Here is a 16,053-nt window from a genome sequence, read left to right as displayed (position 1 = left end):
AGCATTGGGCACTGGCAATGGTTGTAACAAACCTGGAGTTTTGACATGCTCAACCTTGGCCTGTTGGCAAATAGAACACTGCTGAATATAAGCCCGAATTGTTTGTTTCATCTTAGGCCAAGAAAATAACTGCTTAATCCTATGGTATGTAGCATGAAACCCAGAATGTCCCCCAATGCCACTACTGTGTAAGGCTTGCAGGATGTGTTGTTGGGCCAACTCATTATTACCAACCCAAACTCGTCCCTTATGTCTGATGAGACCATCTACCAGCTGATAGTCTGTAGTATTTTGCCCAGAGACAGCCAATGTAGTTAACAATTGCTGAGCAGTAGGATCATCAGCATAACCAGCCAGCAGCCTTTCAACCCAAACTGGAGTGCAAGAAGAAATAGCTAAGATAGTATCCTGCACTGGACACCTTGAAAGAGCATCAGCTGCAGCATTAGAAACTCCTTTCTTATATACAATTTTAAACTGCAGATCCATTAATTTCAACAAGGCCTTGTGTTGAATTTTAGTGTGAATCCTTTGCTCATTTAAGTACAGCAAACTCTTGTGATCAGTCTTAATAGTGAATTCTTGACCCTGCAAGTAAGACCTCCATTTGTCCACAGCCATTAGAATAGCCAAGCATTCTTTTTCATAAGTAGAAAGACCCTGATTCGATGGACTTAAGGCCTTACTCAAATAAGCTACAGGATGATCATGCTGCATTAAAACTGCTCCCAAACCCAGATCACTAGCATCAGTTTCCAACACAAATGGTTGCTGAAAATCAGGTATTGCCAAAACTGGGGCATGAACCAGAGCCTTTTTTAACAACTGAAAAGCTTCCTCAACAATGGGTGTCCACAAAAACTGGGAACCTTTTTTCAACAAGCCAGTTAATGGTTTACTGATCATACTGTAGTGCTTAATAAACTTCCTGTAATACCCTGTCAACCCCAAGAATCCTCTTAACTCTTTCAAATTCGTAGGAGTAGGCCAGTGTTGAACAGCAGAAATTTTAGAAGGCTCAGTTGCCACCCCCTCACCAGAAATGCAGTGTCCCAAATACTCAATAGTTTGCTGTGCAAAAGAGCACTTTGACAGCTTGATATAAAACTGATGCTGCTGAATGATGTCCAACACTTGCTTAAGTAAGACCAAATGTTGCTCATAAGTAGTAGTATAAACCAAAATATCATCCATAAAAACCAATACACCCTGCCTCATGAGAGGACCAAAAATCTGGTTCATGGTGCTTTGAAATGTGGCTGGGGCATTAGTAAGACCAAAAGGCATCACCAAAAATTCATATAATCCACTATGGGTCTTAAATGCAGTTTTATGCTCATCTCCTTTCACAATCCGAATCTGATGATATCCAGATCGAAAATCCAATTTAGAAAACCATCTAGCACCAGCCAATTCGTCCAACAATTCATCAACCACTGGTAAGGGATGCTTGTTTTTTACTGAGATAGCATTAAGATGGCGATAATCAACACAAAACCTCCATGAACCATCTTTTTTTCTGACCAATAGGACAGGAGAAGCATAAGGGCTATTACTGGGTCGAATGACACCATTCTGAAGCATTTCAGTTAACTGTTTTTCAATCTCTGATTTTTGAGTCGGTGCATAGCGATAGGGCCTAACATTCACTGGTTGAGCACCAGGAATTAATGCAATATGATGATCAAATGGACGAGAAGGAGGCAAGGTCGTAGGCTCTTTAAACAGATGCTGATACTCTGAAAGTAACTGCTGCACTTCAGGGTGATCTGCATACTGGTCAACAACAGAAACTGATTGAAGGGACTGTAGTTCAGTGTTCAATTGTGTCTTCGAAACTTGATGTAACATTAGGACACCATGTGTGACTACTTTCCTTCTAAGCAACCCTTTTAGTTTTCTTGCACTGATTGGAAAGCACTTAACCACCTCATTAGTTAGCCCCTTCAAGGTAATGCGTTTCCCTTGATAAGTAAATTTCATGATTTTCTTTTGCCAATGAACCCACATAGGACTGCATTCCTCCAACCAGTCTTGCCCCAATATCATGTCGAAGCTTTGCAAGGGCAAAATACCAACATTAGTAACAAAAGTGTGTTTCTGAGAGGCCCATTGCAGATTTGGAATTCTTTGTTGACAAACCATAGGACTACCATCTGCAGTGACAAAGTGAGAAGGAGCACATGATTGCAAAGGGTACTGCAACTGTGCAGCTAACTTATCACTTACAAAGGACCCCACACTTCCAGAATCCACCAAAATTAGAATTTCCTGATTTGCCACCAACCCATGTAACCTCATAGTTTTCCTCTTGATAGTGTTTGGAGAAGCAGAATCCCCAATAGTCATTACCACATCAGTGCTTTCCCCCTCACTATCAATAGAATCAAGCTCCTCCATCAAAGGTTGCTCCAAAGCATCCCACAACTCTTCTATGACATGAATAGCAACCTGAGCTGGACACTTATGATTACGGCCCCACTTTTCTCCACATTTAAAGCAGAGGCCATTTTTCTTCCGGAATTGCAGCAGGGACTGAACTCTGTCCTCAGATTCCCCTTTTTCAGACTTAAGTTTTGGGACAAACCCCTTCTCAGCTCCTGTATGCTTGAACTTATCCACTGGAAAATTGGACTTAGACACTGCCTTATGGTTCTCTTTGGTTATAGACCGGCTCACTTGTGAGGCCAAAACCTCCTCCTGAACAAAAGCCAACGCTGACGCGTCCATCACATTACTGGGCCTATGCAAAGAAATTGGCACGCGTATCTCCTCCTTCAGACCACCCATGAACCGAGTCACAAAATAAGTATCATCATAAGCACTGTTGTACAGTAAAACGCCGTGAGATAACTCCTCAAACTTCTCAAGGTACTCAGCCACAGATCCGGTCTGACGCAAAACATCCAATCGCCTTAGCTGAGCCTGATACTGATTTCTGTCAAAGCGATCAAACACCGCCTCACAGAAAACCTCCCAATCAACAATGCGACCTCGGCGCTCCAACGTTTGAAGCCATGCCGCGGCCGTGCCCTTGAAATTTAGAGCCGCAAACCTTGTCTTCAACTGGGGACTCACCGGATACACCTCGAAAAACATATCACAGCGGTCACGCCATAGCCTTGGGTTATCCCCATCAAACCGAGGAAACTCGAGTTTGGGCAGAGGAGGTGATTTGGCCCCAAACTCACGAGTTCCTGGTGAACTCTCGAAAGGAAACGAGGTCGAATCAGGGAACGTACCCGTGACCGGGCGCAGCGGGCAGGATCCAAGGATCCCCCCGCCCACGTCCCGGTGGAAGGTGTCACGACGGTGCCCGTCGGGCCGCTCCGGATACGGCGGAGCAACATTGAGATCAATAGAAGCACCCCAACTCGACGACGGTGGCTGTAGAGGACGCAGAGGTGGCGGAGGAGGTGGGGGAGGTACGGCTTCGAGACGATGCAGCCGAGTAGAAGTCTCCTCCGTCTTGTTCAACAACGCACTCAATGATGTGTCGGTCGTCGATTGCTTGGCTTCAAGACCACTGATCTTATCTAATGATTGCTGCATCATGAGCTCAAAACTCTCAAACCGCTTCGCCAAATCTTCAATCGTGGCGGCCATTTGAGTCTGCAGCTTTGTTGGTTTCCTCGGCGGCGCCAGCGCTCACCAAGAAAAAATTTCGGCGGAATTTGTGGCGAGAGGGCTCTAATACCAATTGTTACGGTCTTACCATGCTGGACCGTAACGGAGATCACTCAAACACCAGAAACATTCCAGAAATAAGAAGAACTGGAAGAGACAAGTAGTGATACGAAGAAGAGGGAGTCGAGATAGGAAAGAAGAATGACAGCTAGCAGAGTAGAATTGTGATTTCTCCTTTCCATCATTGATTCCCTAATCACGTGATGCTTACAACTTTATACTCAGGTTTTACACGGCCTTGGGCCCACCTCACAACAACCTTTCCCACCGAATAAGCGCCAGCTCAGAAATCACGCACAACACCCTCGCCACCAAGTCTGACGCTCGTCCGATGATAACACGAACGGTAGCACGTCCAGCACCCTTCAATTGTTTCTGCAACATCAGCACACCCTCTTTGCCTTCGTCTTCAGTCAGTGTATTTAGCTTGCCATGGCCCTCAAGGACATGACAGCGCCAACTACCGAACCATGTACCTGACAGGTAGGCCCTCGCAAGTCACATCTCCAAAAAAAAAAACCCTTTTTCCTGTGCAGCTGTGCTCAGTGGAGAGGAGTGGTGGAGACAACAACAACGGTGTTTACCCTCGGCACTCGGCAGCAAGCGAGACGAAATGGCTTCCCCGTCGTGCTTATCTAGTAACGGAGCCAGGTGTCGGGCGTCGAGGCGACAGGAACGGTGTTTGGACTTTGTTTGGTTGTGGCTTTGACGTGTCAAAAAGCGCAGCGACGGCGGGCCCGGCGACGGCGCCAGGACCCCTGCGCTTTTTTTCTCCTATCCATCCGACGACGGATGAGCAGGGACGGGACAGTCCTGGCGGGCGGGGCGACCCAGTTTTAGAAGGCAAGCAAGTCACGTTTCGTCGCAGGAAAGCACCAACAAATATCCAGGAAATCCAAAGGCCCCAAGATATTTCTCGAGATATTTCAGCAGGAGATATTTTTCAAAAAAAAATCAGCAGGAGCGCAAAGTCAAGCTCCGAGACACTGTTAGCTCATTTTCGGCAGATTAGGGATCTGATACTGTTAGCAACCTACTGTCTACTGAAGTACAAGTACTGATGATATTTGAAGAGCACGCCAGAAGCTGCAGAAAATCTGGGGAAGTTCGGCCTCGGCTTTTGCCGAGATTTTTCAGCGATCGAACAGCTTGCCACCGTCCCGACGCGACGACACATATCCGCAAAGCCAGCACAGGGCGCACCAAAGGGCGACGACGGGGCTCGAGCCGGCCCGGCCGGATGGATAGGAACACCTCCCTGTCGTGCAACCCCACGACAGCGCATGGTTTTACTCGCGCCCAGACAGACAGGAGGGGCACCGCAGCAGCAGCATAATTGAGGCGAGGCGTCGTGGCGGCTGCGGCGGTGGTCGAGCAGCTGGCGCCGAGGCAACGACCCGCGGAGCAGCGATGGCCACAAGAAATCGAGCGGCGCCCGGGCGTCCTCCGCCACGCCGCCTCCGCAGCCAGGGAGGACCGGATAGATAGATTATTCATCAGGCTCGACGGACGGGACGGAAGGAAAAAGCGCGAGCGGAAAAGTGCACCGGCGGAAAAAATCCCGTCCGACGTGGCGCCCTGGACAGTGGCCGCTGCCCTTTTTCTCCGCCCCCTCCCCCTCTCGCCTTCGGCTCCATTTCATTCCTCGCCCTCTTCTCTTCTCCTCCCCTCCCCTGACTCCGCTCCCTTCGAGACCCGGCGGCAAGATATTGGAAGGGTGTTCAGGTGCTGGTGATTTGGCCTTGGTGCACGCGCTCGCCTTCTGCTGTTCGTGAAGAGCCGGCGAGCGTTTCTGTCAGATTTGGCGGTTCTGCTGGTTCATAGATCCGGAGATGGCTCGTTTTCAGGTAACTAATCTTACTCTCTTTACTTGTGATCAACCTTCATCCTTTCAGTGGATTTGCAGTAGAGCATGGGCATGTTCTTGGAAGTGTATTCCTTTCCTGGCATGTGCTCCCCAAAAGAAAGGGCGTGTTGATCTTTTGTGCTGAGAAAACCCCAAATTCCTTCTGTTTCTGAAGGAAATCAAGGCGAGGAACGACCAGAGGCCTTCTGCTGATCGTGTTGGCCATGGAAACTTCATGGACCACCTGAAGAACACTCTGAATTCCGGTGCGATGGACTTGCCGGAAGGAGCACGAGCCCCTAAGGTACGGCGCAGCAACTCAAAACTCTCTTGCTCTTGCAATCTGCATAGTTCCAGAATTGCAAATCTAATGAAGTTAGAGATGTTTCCTCTCACCAAGGTCACACTTTTGGCACTTGCCGTTTAGGCACGCAAGCCTTACACGATATCCAAGCTGAGGGAGAAATGGACGGAGGACGAGCACAAGCTCTTCTTGGAAGCCCTTCAGCAGCATGGCCGTGCCTGGCGTCGTATCCAGGGTGAGTGCCTTTGCGCTTATCACTTTCTCTATGGCCATGTACAACAGTACAAGCTTTGTTAACACAGCTTCAGAGTTCACCTTGCTGATATCTGGCACAATTTGCAGAGCACATAGGCAGCAAGACTGCCGTGCAAATCAGGAGCCACGCTCAGAAGTTCTTCTCCAAGGTCTTATTGCCTTTTGCATAGAAAAAAACCCATCAAATCCCCTCTGCCTGAAAATTCCATGGATTGTGTTGCTTGCAAGGTGATGTAAGTTGCTCAATCATGGAGAGCAGACGCTATCCATGCTGTGTAGTCGAATCCATGTTTCTGATTGCCTTTTCTATTGTGCTCCGCAGGTCATCCGAGAATCCTCTGGGGACAGCAACAGCATAGCTGCTCCACCACAAATTCAGATTCCTCCGCCACGGCCAAAGAGGAAGCCTTCACATCCGTACCCACGCAAGCTGGGTAATTCACTCCGCAAGGATGCCTCTACAATCAAACAGCTCGAGAAGCCCCTGTTGAAGATACAGCCCCTGTTTGAGCAGGAGAATTGCTCGCCGAAATCTGTGCTAACCACGGCACAGATAGGCTCCGAGATCCTGGCACTTGAAGGTAGTGGATCACCAGCTTCCTCGGTTTACATGGAGGAGAAATGCCTCACACCAAGCACATCAGTTGGGGAATTAGGTGTGCAAGTAGCACGTTCAAAGGTACTCTACATTCTTACAGCCATAATATACCTTGCGAAGCATATGTTCTTTCATTTCTAAGAATATTATTAGGTTAGGTATCCAACTGAAGTCCAAAATTCTTCACTGCATATATCAGCACAATAGTGGTTCCTGGAACCATTTTATAGTAATTCTGGGTAACATGGAATTGAAAATTTGTATCGTGTGAAGAAAAGCATCTAATCGCATGATTGGTAACATCTGAATCCTGTGTTCTAACAAACAGCTTAAATATATCTCAGGATGCCACCACTTCCGATGGCGCGGCATGTGGAATGCCTGAAGGTCCAGTTCTTAGGCTATTTGGCAAGAGGGTCGTGGTGAATAATTTGCATCAGCAGCAAAACTCCAATACTGGGGACCTACAACATGTAGCAGACATGGAGCTGGACACTTCAGCTGAGACACCAACTAGTGGAACTGGGAAGTTCTCTTCCCATGGTGCAGAAGAAGCAAAGACATGGAGCCCGTGGCTGACCGGTACACAGCAGCTTATGTACTATCTTCCTCAAGGGGAGGTTCTCTCCGTGCATTCTGCTTGCCAATTTCTCAGCTACGGGAATGGAAGCATATCTTACAGAGTATTGAACCCACAAACAGTTACCTCAGATAAGCAACAGCACCAACCATCTGAAGCTGCAGACTGCAAGTTCACTAGGGCAGAAGGATCGTGGACGGAATCGATCACAACCTCCAATAATGTGCCTGAAACAGCTCCTCAGAATTCAGATTCTATAGAATCTACACAAGTAAACAACAATGAAGATGAAGTGATACCTGTTCCAGGTTCAAGAAAATATTCCACTGTTCCAGCCTACCTTCGAGGTTTTGTGCCATACAAGAAGTGCGCAGCTCAAAGCAAGATGCTGCAGTCATGGGTGCCAGGCGAGGAGGCAGATGGAGAGATGACAAGGCTGTGCCTGTAAATTTTGGGTCTTCATCGTCGCGGATATTTTTGCTGATATGCAATACATATGACTAGTACAGTACAGTAGTACTGATGTTTTGCAGGAAACCATTCTGGCATTCTGCTGTTGCTTATGAGAGGCAGAATGAAACTGGTGAAGCGGCCACAAATGGAGGCAACGATGGTTCCTGTTTGTCCACGTATAGTTCAAGACTGATGTTTCCATTTTCCTCTTTGAGTGCTTGCAATTTTCAGAGGTCAATGGTTGTGATGCAGTGATAAGTAATGTAGTTATAGCATTATAGGAGACTCGACCGTATTGTATGGCGTATGTATGTAAATTACGAATGCTTTTTGTGCAACAATGACATGGCAGCTAAACAAAGGAATGTTGCTCAGGTTTCTTCAGTTGCTCTATTGACATATGAAGTTTAGGAACTTTGAATCAGTGTCTCATCAGGGTCAGGGACTTACTGGAATCAACAACATTGTCCAATGTACACTGCCTTAAAAATCATACTACTTTGGAGTATAGTGCCTTATAAAAGTCATAATACTGTGGAGCAACTGCATCACCACTTCACCAGTGCGGACATGCTACAGAAATCTGCAATTGATTGAATTTGCGCGCACACGATGATGTAATTTAGACTTGCCGGCTTTGTCTTCCAAGCGTGAAGGAAACAGGATGACACTTCTCTTGGCACCGGGCCACGATTCCTCACAGCCCAGGCCTTCGTTTTGCAACCTCGACAAAGATTACTCGGCCATCCAGGAACTGAAGAGGAAACAGTGAATTTGCAGATGCCAGTAGATGGGCTGCAGGAGGACAAATCGTCGGCAGATGATACACAGAACAGATTTTTTTTTACCTTCCCGTGCATTCCTTCGATGGCGGTCTTGGTTTGCTCCTCGTCGGCGTAAGACACGAACGCGAAACCTCTCGGCCGCTTCGCTGCCCTATCCATCACGAGGTTAACTGCAACGCAAACGCGCGAACCAAACCTGAAACGCTCTGAAGTAAAATTGTGCAGTTTCTCATCACATTACTCATCTCAGATGTCAGATCATTACCTTCCGTGAGATCACCAAATTTCTCGAACGCATTCCGGAGGCTCTCTTCGGTCGTACGGAACGAGAGACCTGCTCGAAGAAGTTCTCATGAGTCAGGATGAAGCCGCAAATGCTTTAAGATTTGTGCTCAAGAACACGCAAAAGTACGATTTCGTGGCCGTGGATAGTTCGAATTTTTATACTCGGGACTTGGGAGATCGAAGCACTAAATTCACGAGATCGGATTGCGAAATCCAGTAGAGTGCGCGGGGAGATTTGGGGGATTTTTTGTGCCTACCGTGGACGTACAGCCTGGTAGCGGCGCCATGGGAGGCACTTAGCGGCTGGAGGCAGGCAGTGACGGTGGACTGACGATGCTGGTTGCGGACAGCACCGGAGGCGGCGGCCGGACGAAGCGTGCGCGAGGGGGAGGGCGCGGCAGTGAAGCTGAAGGTTCTGGAAGCAGCGACGGCGGGGGCGGGGGCGAAGGCGGCGTGAGCGCTCGGCATTGTAGCTTGGATTGTTTTGGGTTGGATGCTTGCTTAGTCGGAACTGAAACCCTGACAGCATATGGTGTTTGTGGATACGAGGTGCTACACTCCAGCAGGGTCACATCGAATATTCGGATACTAATTAGAAGGACTAAACATAAGCTAATTACAAAACTAATTGCACAGATGGAGTCTAATTCGCGAGACGAATCTATTAAGGCTAATTAATCCATCATTAGCAAATGGTTACTGTAGTACCACATTATCAAATCATGGACTAATTAGGTTTAATAGATTCGTCTCGTGAATTAGACTCCATCTGTGCAATTAGTTTTGTAATTAGATTATATTTAATACTTCTAATTAGTATCAAACATCCAATGTGACATGTGCTAAAGTTTAGCACGCTGTTCCCAAATTCGACTTTCTACAAGGAATTCACAACCAACACAGATCGATATCTTCATCAGAACTGGATGACTGATCAGCAGCAACTGAATCAGGAACAGAATCCGGCCCTCATCAGTCTCGAGAACCTATCTATACATCCATATCAACATACTACAGTAAGTTAAACTGCCCACCATAAAGAAGCGAATGCTAATCAGTTATCTGGCCTTCACGTCATTTCATCAGTTGCATGTGACGTGCCTTCCTGGTAAACGATAAACGCCTACTGGTGGTTACTCCTGTATTTGTACGCTCTTGACTGCCACCGCTAACTCATGCTGCATTTGTTCAGTGCCGTAATTTGCATACACCTTGCTCTTGTTCTCCTCCCACCATTGCTGAGCTTCCTTCTCGCCAAAATGCTTGCGACTGCACAACCAAGAATAGGTTACTGCAAATGTAAAACGTACATGTCATAAGTAACAAACACCAGTAAAGCGTCCTAGGATTTGGATTCACCTGAATCTCACTCGTCTTATGTCTTTCTTCCCACTAGGTGATAAATCAAATGTGACATACACCCCACGCTCGATTTGCTCAATCACACCATTGCACATGACTGGGGAAGCAGGGGCACCCGCCTCTGTGATATAACAATTTACGTCCAATGTTGTACAATTCTGATGGCTGTGTGATCTATCAACCGACACGTCAGAATTCGAAGGTGGTCCCTCATCTCCTCGGCTGCTGCTCTGGTTATTCTGGCTGTTGTTGTGTTGACTGAATTTCCCAGTGGCAAGTTTTTCGCTGCGATAATATTGCAAATCTGCTGTCGATGGTTGTCCCCTGTCAATATTAGATGTGATTTTGGGGTTCTCGGATTGCTGACCAACCAAAAGTTTCTCTGACATGGCCTTACACTGCATAATTTACAACAGGCAGACATGCCAATCAAGGCAAAATGATGTGTTACACCTTCTTTGTTACTGAAACAATTTATTGACAAATACTTCTGGAATTAGGAATGTGACACAATCATACCTGGTCAGTTAGAACCTTTATGATGTCTTTGGCAGCTTTGCATTTTGCAGCCTCATCCCTAACAATAAGCCATGTCTCATCAAGTTTTTGTTTGTACAATTGAACCTGAAGACTTTTTTGCTGGTATTGCTCCGCAAGAAGTGTCACCTGTTTAACCAGCAGCAAGAGTAGAATCTTATTTAGTTATCAAAGGAGAAGCAGATAATTTTCCTATTAGTGATTTATCAATTACCTGTGAACGAAGCTGCTTCACTTCTTCTGTGAGTAAGGTTTCTGTGTTTGTCCTTTTCCTCTGACCATCAGTAGACTGTTGCAAAGAGCTGCCACACTTAAGCGCTGCAGGAGCCTGCATTCGTTGGGAAATAGAGCTACTACACATGAGTTGATACCGAAAACTGTCTTGTGCAGCAACAAATTGCGCAGGGCACTCAACTTGCCCCCATCTCTGAGATTTTACTTGAACTGAATCGGCAGGGATTTCATTTCTCTGATTGGGATCTTGAACTAAAGCCACTTTTTCTACAGATAAGTTTGCATCCTTGAATATACGTGATAACTTAGGTGTGTATGACCTCATAATTTCAGTTCTAGACATATCACCTTTGCTGGTCTTTAATTCTGATTTTATCTTACCAGAATCCACAACTTTCAGCAGCTGACTGAAACACACATCACATACACGATAGCGTCTGCTCTTGTCTGGTGCAAGGGCGGCCTTGGCCACCTTGTTACTACTGCAGGAACGGCAGAACATGGAACCACAATGGTAACAGTTGTGCTTTTTTCTAGTGAAACCAAACGCCATCTTGCAACCACTGCATACAGAGAGGTCCTTTCTTGAGATTGCCTTATGCAGACAGATTGCGGCAGTGTAATTGTAACCACAAGATATACTTTCCACATGCCTACCTTCCAATGCCTCTACTAAAGTTGGAGAGCTCCTATTAACATAGTCACCTAAACCAAGCTGTCCTTCCTTGCCTTTACCCCACGTAAACACTTTCCCATTTGTAGTTAGCACAGCTACGTGGGAAGAACCTGATGATATGTGCCTGACAAACTCGGACTTAAGTAGTCCTTCAACAGCACAAACAGATTTACCATCTACTTGGGGGTTTCCTAATTGGCCATGCATGGAACTGCCAATAGTAAATACCACACCAGTAATAGAAAGCACAACAGTGAGTGCCGTCCCACAGGACACCTGAATAAAATCATAGTCTGCGAGTGCATCAACGCAAGTTGGTACGAGCTTCATCTTTTTGTCAGCATGACCCAGCTTCCCCCGATCTCCATCACCCCATGTGAACAGCTTGCTGCTTGGCATATTGTTCTTCAAATCGCTGATTACTTCCGCAACGGCAGCTGTGTGCCATGGCCCACATGCCACACATTTTACTTTTGAGCCTTTCAAAGACTCTACTTCTTTTGGACGAGAAATTCCTTGTGTATCTCCATGACCAAGAACGCCAAATGTTCCATCCCCATATGTGTATAACTGACCAGACGATGTTACAATAGCTGTGTGCCATGGACCACAAGCAATCTTCGCAACAGATATGCCATCCAGTAGACTGAACAATTTATGCGGAAACCATTGGTTCCTTGCATAGCAGTCATTCAACAAACCAATATGAGCTCCTTCACCCCATTCAAAAAGTTCACCAGAAACTGTTACCGCACAAGTGTGCTTTGATCCATATGCCACAGCCTTCACATGTAAAGAGGAAAGAGACTCAACAAGTTTGGGTCGGGAGACTTTTATATTAACTTGCTGTCCAATCTTACCACTACTTTCATTGCCCCAGGAGTAGACCTCCCCTTGCTTAGTGATTATTGCTGCATGAGTTTCCCCGCAAGCAATGCTTTGTACATCAAGCATGTTAGTTGATTCCACTAACCTTGGAAGGGATTTTGACATATCGTCACAGTCTAACGTACTTCCAAGAACATCACCCCAGAAAAAAACATCCTTCAGAGAATCTAGCCTACATGCTGCACGGGGTCCTTCAAAGGTTTTCAGTTTAGGTGTTTGGGCAATTTTCTGGTCCTTTTCTTTGTTACCAACCATAATATTTTTCAAACCATGTATTTCTGGATTTGACATCTTGCGTGTAAGCTTTTCCAGGTAGGTATCTATGTCAGATAATGTTCTCTGTCTTGGGTAAAATAACGCTTCTGAATAATCAACACTACCCCCTGAAAAAAATCCCTGTCTGTTCTTGGGGCTCCTGTGTGATGGATATACCTTAATATGAAATGCAGTACAGGAATAGTTAGACCAAAACGAAGAGTGTAATTTAACCAAGAGCACTAGGTGTTTAGAAACAGAACAGCACGTCAGTAAGGCATGTCTCCTTACACATGAACAAGGTTAAACCAACACTCATTGCTGGGACCAAAGGCAAGTCAAATCATTTCAATGTGGACCTCATTTAACACCCTTGCAGTTATAGCTAATACGTGTGTGGTTTGTTTAGATTGATATAAGGTACAACCTAAGAATATTGTGTTTGTTGATTGGCTTTGTGACTGTAAAATCCAGATGACCAACCAAATACAGTCAAATACCCTATAGGCTATAGTGTGCCACATGAAGCTCCTTCCCAATTCCCAAACAAAAACAGACATTGCTATACGAGGTACCAAAGAAAAATGCCAAAGCATGCTATATACAATGCTGCCATTTACATGCCATGATGTGACTTCTCAAACTAACCTGTATGTGCCTGGGTGTGCTATGCACACTTGGTAGCCTACTCTTAAGCTGAATATAGCTGCGAGGAGTATTTGTGCAACTGTCTATCTGTCTGCTGCTTCTTGAACCAATTGACGAACATGGGCTACAAGGAGCTGGTAATAAAGCCCTCAAGCCCAGATACCAGTATTCAGCTTGATCTTTGTTGCTGCAGATCTGGTCATAATTTTCAAAAGATATGGTGCCAGTAAGGAAAAATGGACAGTACAAGCTTACAAAGCAAACTGACTTAAAATATTGCAATGCAAATACCAAGTCAAGTGATCGCTCTCCATTTTTGTAAATAAGTGATAAGGACTGGGACTCCTTCTCTGGGCAACGCTGTCGCAGAAATTTTATCTGCAAAATTCTGAAATCCTTAGAATAGTTGTGGTATGCAATGAATAATGGAGAACATGTCTTTTTCATTACAAAATGAACTGCGTACAGTCTTCTGTCCAAGAACCACAGCTGACACAGAGCTTAAGCTCAAGCGTTTTTCCCTCCCTTTTGAATACCATATCAATGCTGTCTCATCCTGAAAAGAGAAGAAAAATTATTTTCCCATGACTGAAAGGTGTATTTTCGTATAATAACATAAGTATAACATGATAAGCTGCAATTATACAATTGTAATACAATATGACCGACAGGGACTGACCAAAACCTCGTAGTTCTATTGGACCAAATTGTATGACTATCCGTTCCAAAATGGTGTCATTTTGGATGTAAACATGGTCACAAATATACACATCGGGCTACTACTTTTCCCAATCATATCTTAGTGAAAACCTTGACAGGCACTTCTGATCACCAATATGCTAACATCATTTGTCGTGTGACAAATCTAAATAGTTGTATGGCTATTAGTGGATAATACAGTTAAATGTGACTGCTCTAGAATTGCAACTTGGAATGGTGGCAGTAACTTCAAATGCAGTTCTGTGACATTTCAGCAAGTGGAACTGCTAGTCTAAGGAATATGCAGAAACTAATTGGTTCGGAATAATATATTAATTGCTACCCAACCTATTCGAACCTTATGCCAGTCTCTCTGTGACAGGGCATATCAGCAGTTCCAAAGAGCACAAGGAATAAACATCTAGTTCAATAGTTCTAGCTGAATAGACTGCAGTAAAAAAAATATTGATCTGGGTAGGTAAAAATCGAATGTCATCATAATCTTTTAATTGTCATGAGGTACCTATAACTTCAGAATTATCGCCCCCAGGTATATAGATCATGTATTAAGAAAAAAAAACGAATCATGATCTGCAAGGGCGTGTCCGCGTATCACCAGAATTACTCACAGATGATAGCCTGAAGGAGCAGAATTTGGGCTTCCCTCTCTTGCCGCACTTCAGGAGATATGCGCCCTTCTTCAGAGCAACGATGGCCTGAATAAAGCAATGAATTGAGCAGTCAGATGGCCAATCCTCCCAAAACTAAAGGGAATCCGTTCAAGTACTAGAAGAGCTGTAGACGCAGGATGGAGCATTTCATTCCCCTAAAAATGCAGGGTGTAAAATTCCAACAACAGTTAAGAAAATACGAGGTATCTGTCTTCTCATTGCAGATAACTAAGGCGCCAAGGAAAAATCCAAGAAACGGTGGTCTCATGAAAATAGAAGGGAAAGAAATCCAAGAAATGGGCATCACAAGTACTCTCAAGAGGCTAGAAATGGGCATCACAGGTACTCTCCAAGAGCCTAGAAGTGGACGATAGGAAAAGAGAGAGATTTTGATGATTCACCTGCTCAACGCCTCTGGTTGGCGTCCGCCCATCGAAGCTCCCCGCCATTACAGGCGGAATGCGGAAACAACCAGATGGGCGCCGCAACCACGAACCACCTGGATCAGCTTGAACCCTACTTCGTTCGTGCCGAAAGCCAAAGCTGGAGTGAAGAGACCGAAAGAAAAGGAAGAGAGATAGTAGGAGGAAAAGTAGAGAGATGTCTCTTGCAGGGGTGGGGGGGAGAGAGCTTCAAGCCTGCAAGTTGCAACAGCAACAGTTCAGGCCTTCAGGGGCCAGGGACAGGGACCTGGAAAAGTGCACAGGTGGCCGTGTCACCTGTGCTCGGTTGAAGAGCGAGCAGACGAGCAGTGACCCAGAGCTGGAGGCGCTGGCCGTTGGGGTTGGGGGGTTCTTGGCTCGCGCCGCGCCCGCGCGCACATGAGCCAACGGAAAAGGGGAAGACGTCCGTGTTCTCCCTCCGGGCTTGGCGCCGCGCAGGCGCAGCCCCCATCTCTCCCTCTGGGTCTAGCTACCAAACAACCATACCCCTATGCCACTCCTGCGACTGCTACACTACACACCTGTGTGCTCTCGGTTAGCGTGTGGTGAACAGTGGCATCAGTACGTGGGCAGGCAGGCGAGAAGGGGATTTAAAATGTTTGCGGGCGCTTGTCGTCGCCTCTGAAAGTCTTGGATTTCACTCGTGTCGGCGTCTGGGTTTCTTTCTCTCTTGGAAATGTTGCCTTCGCCTCTAGCTCTACATAGGCTCTAGAGTTGTGGGGCAAGTAGAGGCTACGGCAATAATGGTGTCCAAGTTGAACCCAGTCGGAGACAGAGGCTTTGGGGGTGTTTTCTTCCCGTGTCTTATTTTTAGCACGTGTCACATCGAATGTTTAGATACTAATTA

The 16,053-nt window shown here is 46.0% G+C and overlaps 3 protein-coding genes across 4 annotated transcripts; 1 reads left to right on the top strand and 2 right to left on the bottom strand.

The window, feature by feature from the left end:
* The first annotated feature begins 5,105 nt into the window (after positions 1 to 5,105).
* Positions 5,106 to 8,107, top strand: LOC101769551 (myb-like protein J). The gene is made up of 6 exons (XM_004976543.4): positions 5,106 to 5,534; positions 5,709 to 5,837; positions 5,961 to 6,072; positions 6,180 to 6,241; positions 6,415 to 6,771; positions 7,035 to 8,107. Exons 1-6 carry the CDS (start codon positions 5,520 to 5,522, stop codon positions 7,716 to 7,718), a joined length of 1,359 nt encoding a protein of 452 aa, XP_004976600.1. The 5' UTR covers positions 5,106 to 5,519; the 3' UTR covers positions 7,719 to 8,107.
* On the bottom strand, positions 8,093 to 9,383 carry LOC101769959 (organelle RRM domain-containing protein 6, chloroplastic). 2 transcript variants are annotated; one of them, XM_004976544.3, is made up of 4 exons: positions 9,051 to 9,383; positions 8,774 to 8,842; positions 8,572 to 8,678; positions 8,274 to 8,477 (listed from the first exon to the last, which is right to left on the bottom strand). In XM_004976544.3, the coding sequence occupies exons 1-4, from the start codon at positions 9,259 to 9,261 to the stop codon at positions 8,421 to 8,423; spliced, it is 444 nt and encodes a 147-aa protein (XP_004976601.1). In that variant the 5' UTR covers positions 9,262 to 9,383; the 3' UTR covers positions 8,274 to 8,420. The 2 variants fall into 2 exon arrangements, with proteins under 2 accessions (XP_022684398.1, XP_004976601.1); XM_022828663.1 differs by having other exon boundaries at positions 8,093 to 8,678.
* Positions 9,384 to 9,680: 297 nt separating this feature from the next.
* LOC101769145 (PH, RCC1 and FYVE domains-containing protein 1) lies at positions 9,681 to 15,666 on the bottom strand. The gene is made up of 9 exons (XM_004976542.3): positions 15,165 to 15,666; positions 14,722 to 14,808; positions 13,860 to 13,949; positions 13,685 to 13,771; positions 13,394 to 13,588; positions 10,907 to 12,922; positions 10,675 to 10,821; positions 10,153 to 10,553; positions 9,681 to 10,062 (listed from the first exon to the last, which is right to left on the bottom strand). The coding sequence occupies exons 1-9, from the start codon at positions 15,210 to 15,212 to the stop codon at positions 9,927 to 9,929; spliced, it is 3,207 nt and encodes a 1,068-aa protein (XP_004976599.1). The 5' UTR covers positions 15,213 to 15,666; the 3' UTR covers positions 9,681 to 9,926.
* Positions 15,667 to 16,053: the final 387 nt, after the last annotated feature.

This window comes from Setaria italica, chromosome VII, assembly GCF_000263155.2.
Source record: "Setaria italica strain Yugu1 chromosome VII, Setaria_italica_v2.0, whole genome shotgun sequence".
NCBI classification, from domain to species: domain Eukaryota; kingdom Viridiplantae; phylum Streptophyta; class Magnoliopsida; order Poales; family Poaceae; genus Setaria; species Setaria italica.
Note: the sequence above shows the minus strand (reverse complement) of the source record. Positions and strands in the feature narration are given on the sequence as shown.

Coding starts and splice junctions, on each gene's coding strand:
- LOC101769551 (XM_004976543.4), top strand. Junction 5,838..5,960: donor AAGGAGCACGAGCCCCTAAG/GTACGGCGCAGC, acceptor CTTGCCGTTTAG/GCACGCAAGCCTTACACGAT. Junction 6,772..7,034: donor TGCAAGTAGCACGTTCAAAG/GTACTCTACATT, acceptor AATATATCTCAG/GATGCCACCACTTCCGATGG.
- LOC101769145 (XM_004976542.3), bottom strand. CDS start 15,212: ATGGCGGGGAGCTTCGATGGGCGGACGCCAACCAGAGGCGTTGAGCAG. Junction 13,950..14,721: donor GCTCCTTCAGGCTATCATCT/GTGAGTAATTCT, acceptor TTCTCTTTTCAG/GATGAGACAGCATTGATATG. Junction 10,822..10,906: donor TGAAGCAGCTTCGTTCACAG/GTAATTGATAAA, acceptor CTGGTTAAACAG/GTGACACTTCTTGCGGAGCA.
- LOC101769959 (XM_022828663.1), bottom strand. CDS start 9,261: ATGCCGAGCGCTCACGCCGCCTTCGCCCCCGCCCCCGCCGTCGCTGCT. Junction 8,843..9,050: donor TACCAGGCTGTACGTCCACG/GTAGGCACAAAA, acceptor TTCTTCGAGCAG/GTCTCTCGTTCCGTACGACC. Junction 8,679..8,773: donor ATTTGGTGATCTCACGGAAG/GTAATGATCTGA, acceptor TTTGCGTTGCAG/TTAACCTCGTGATGGATAGG.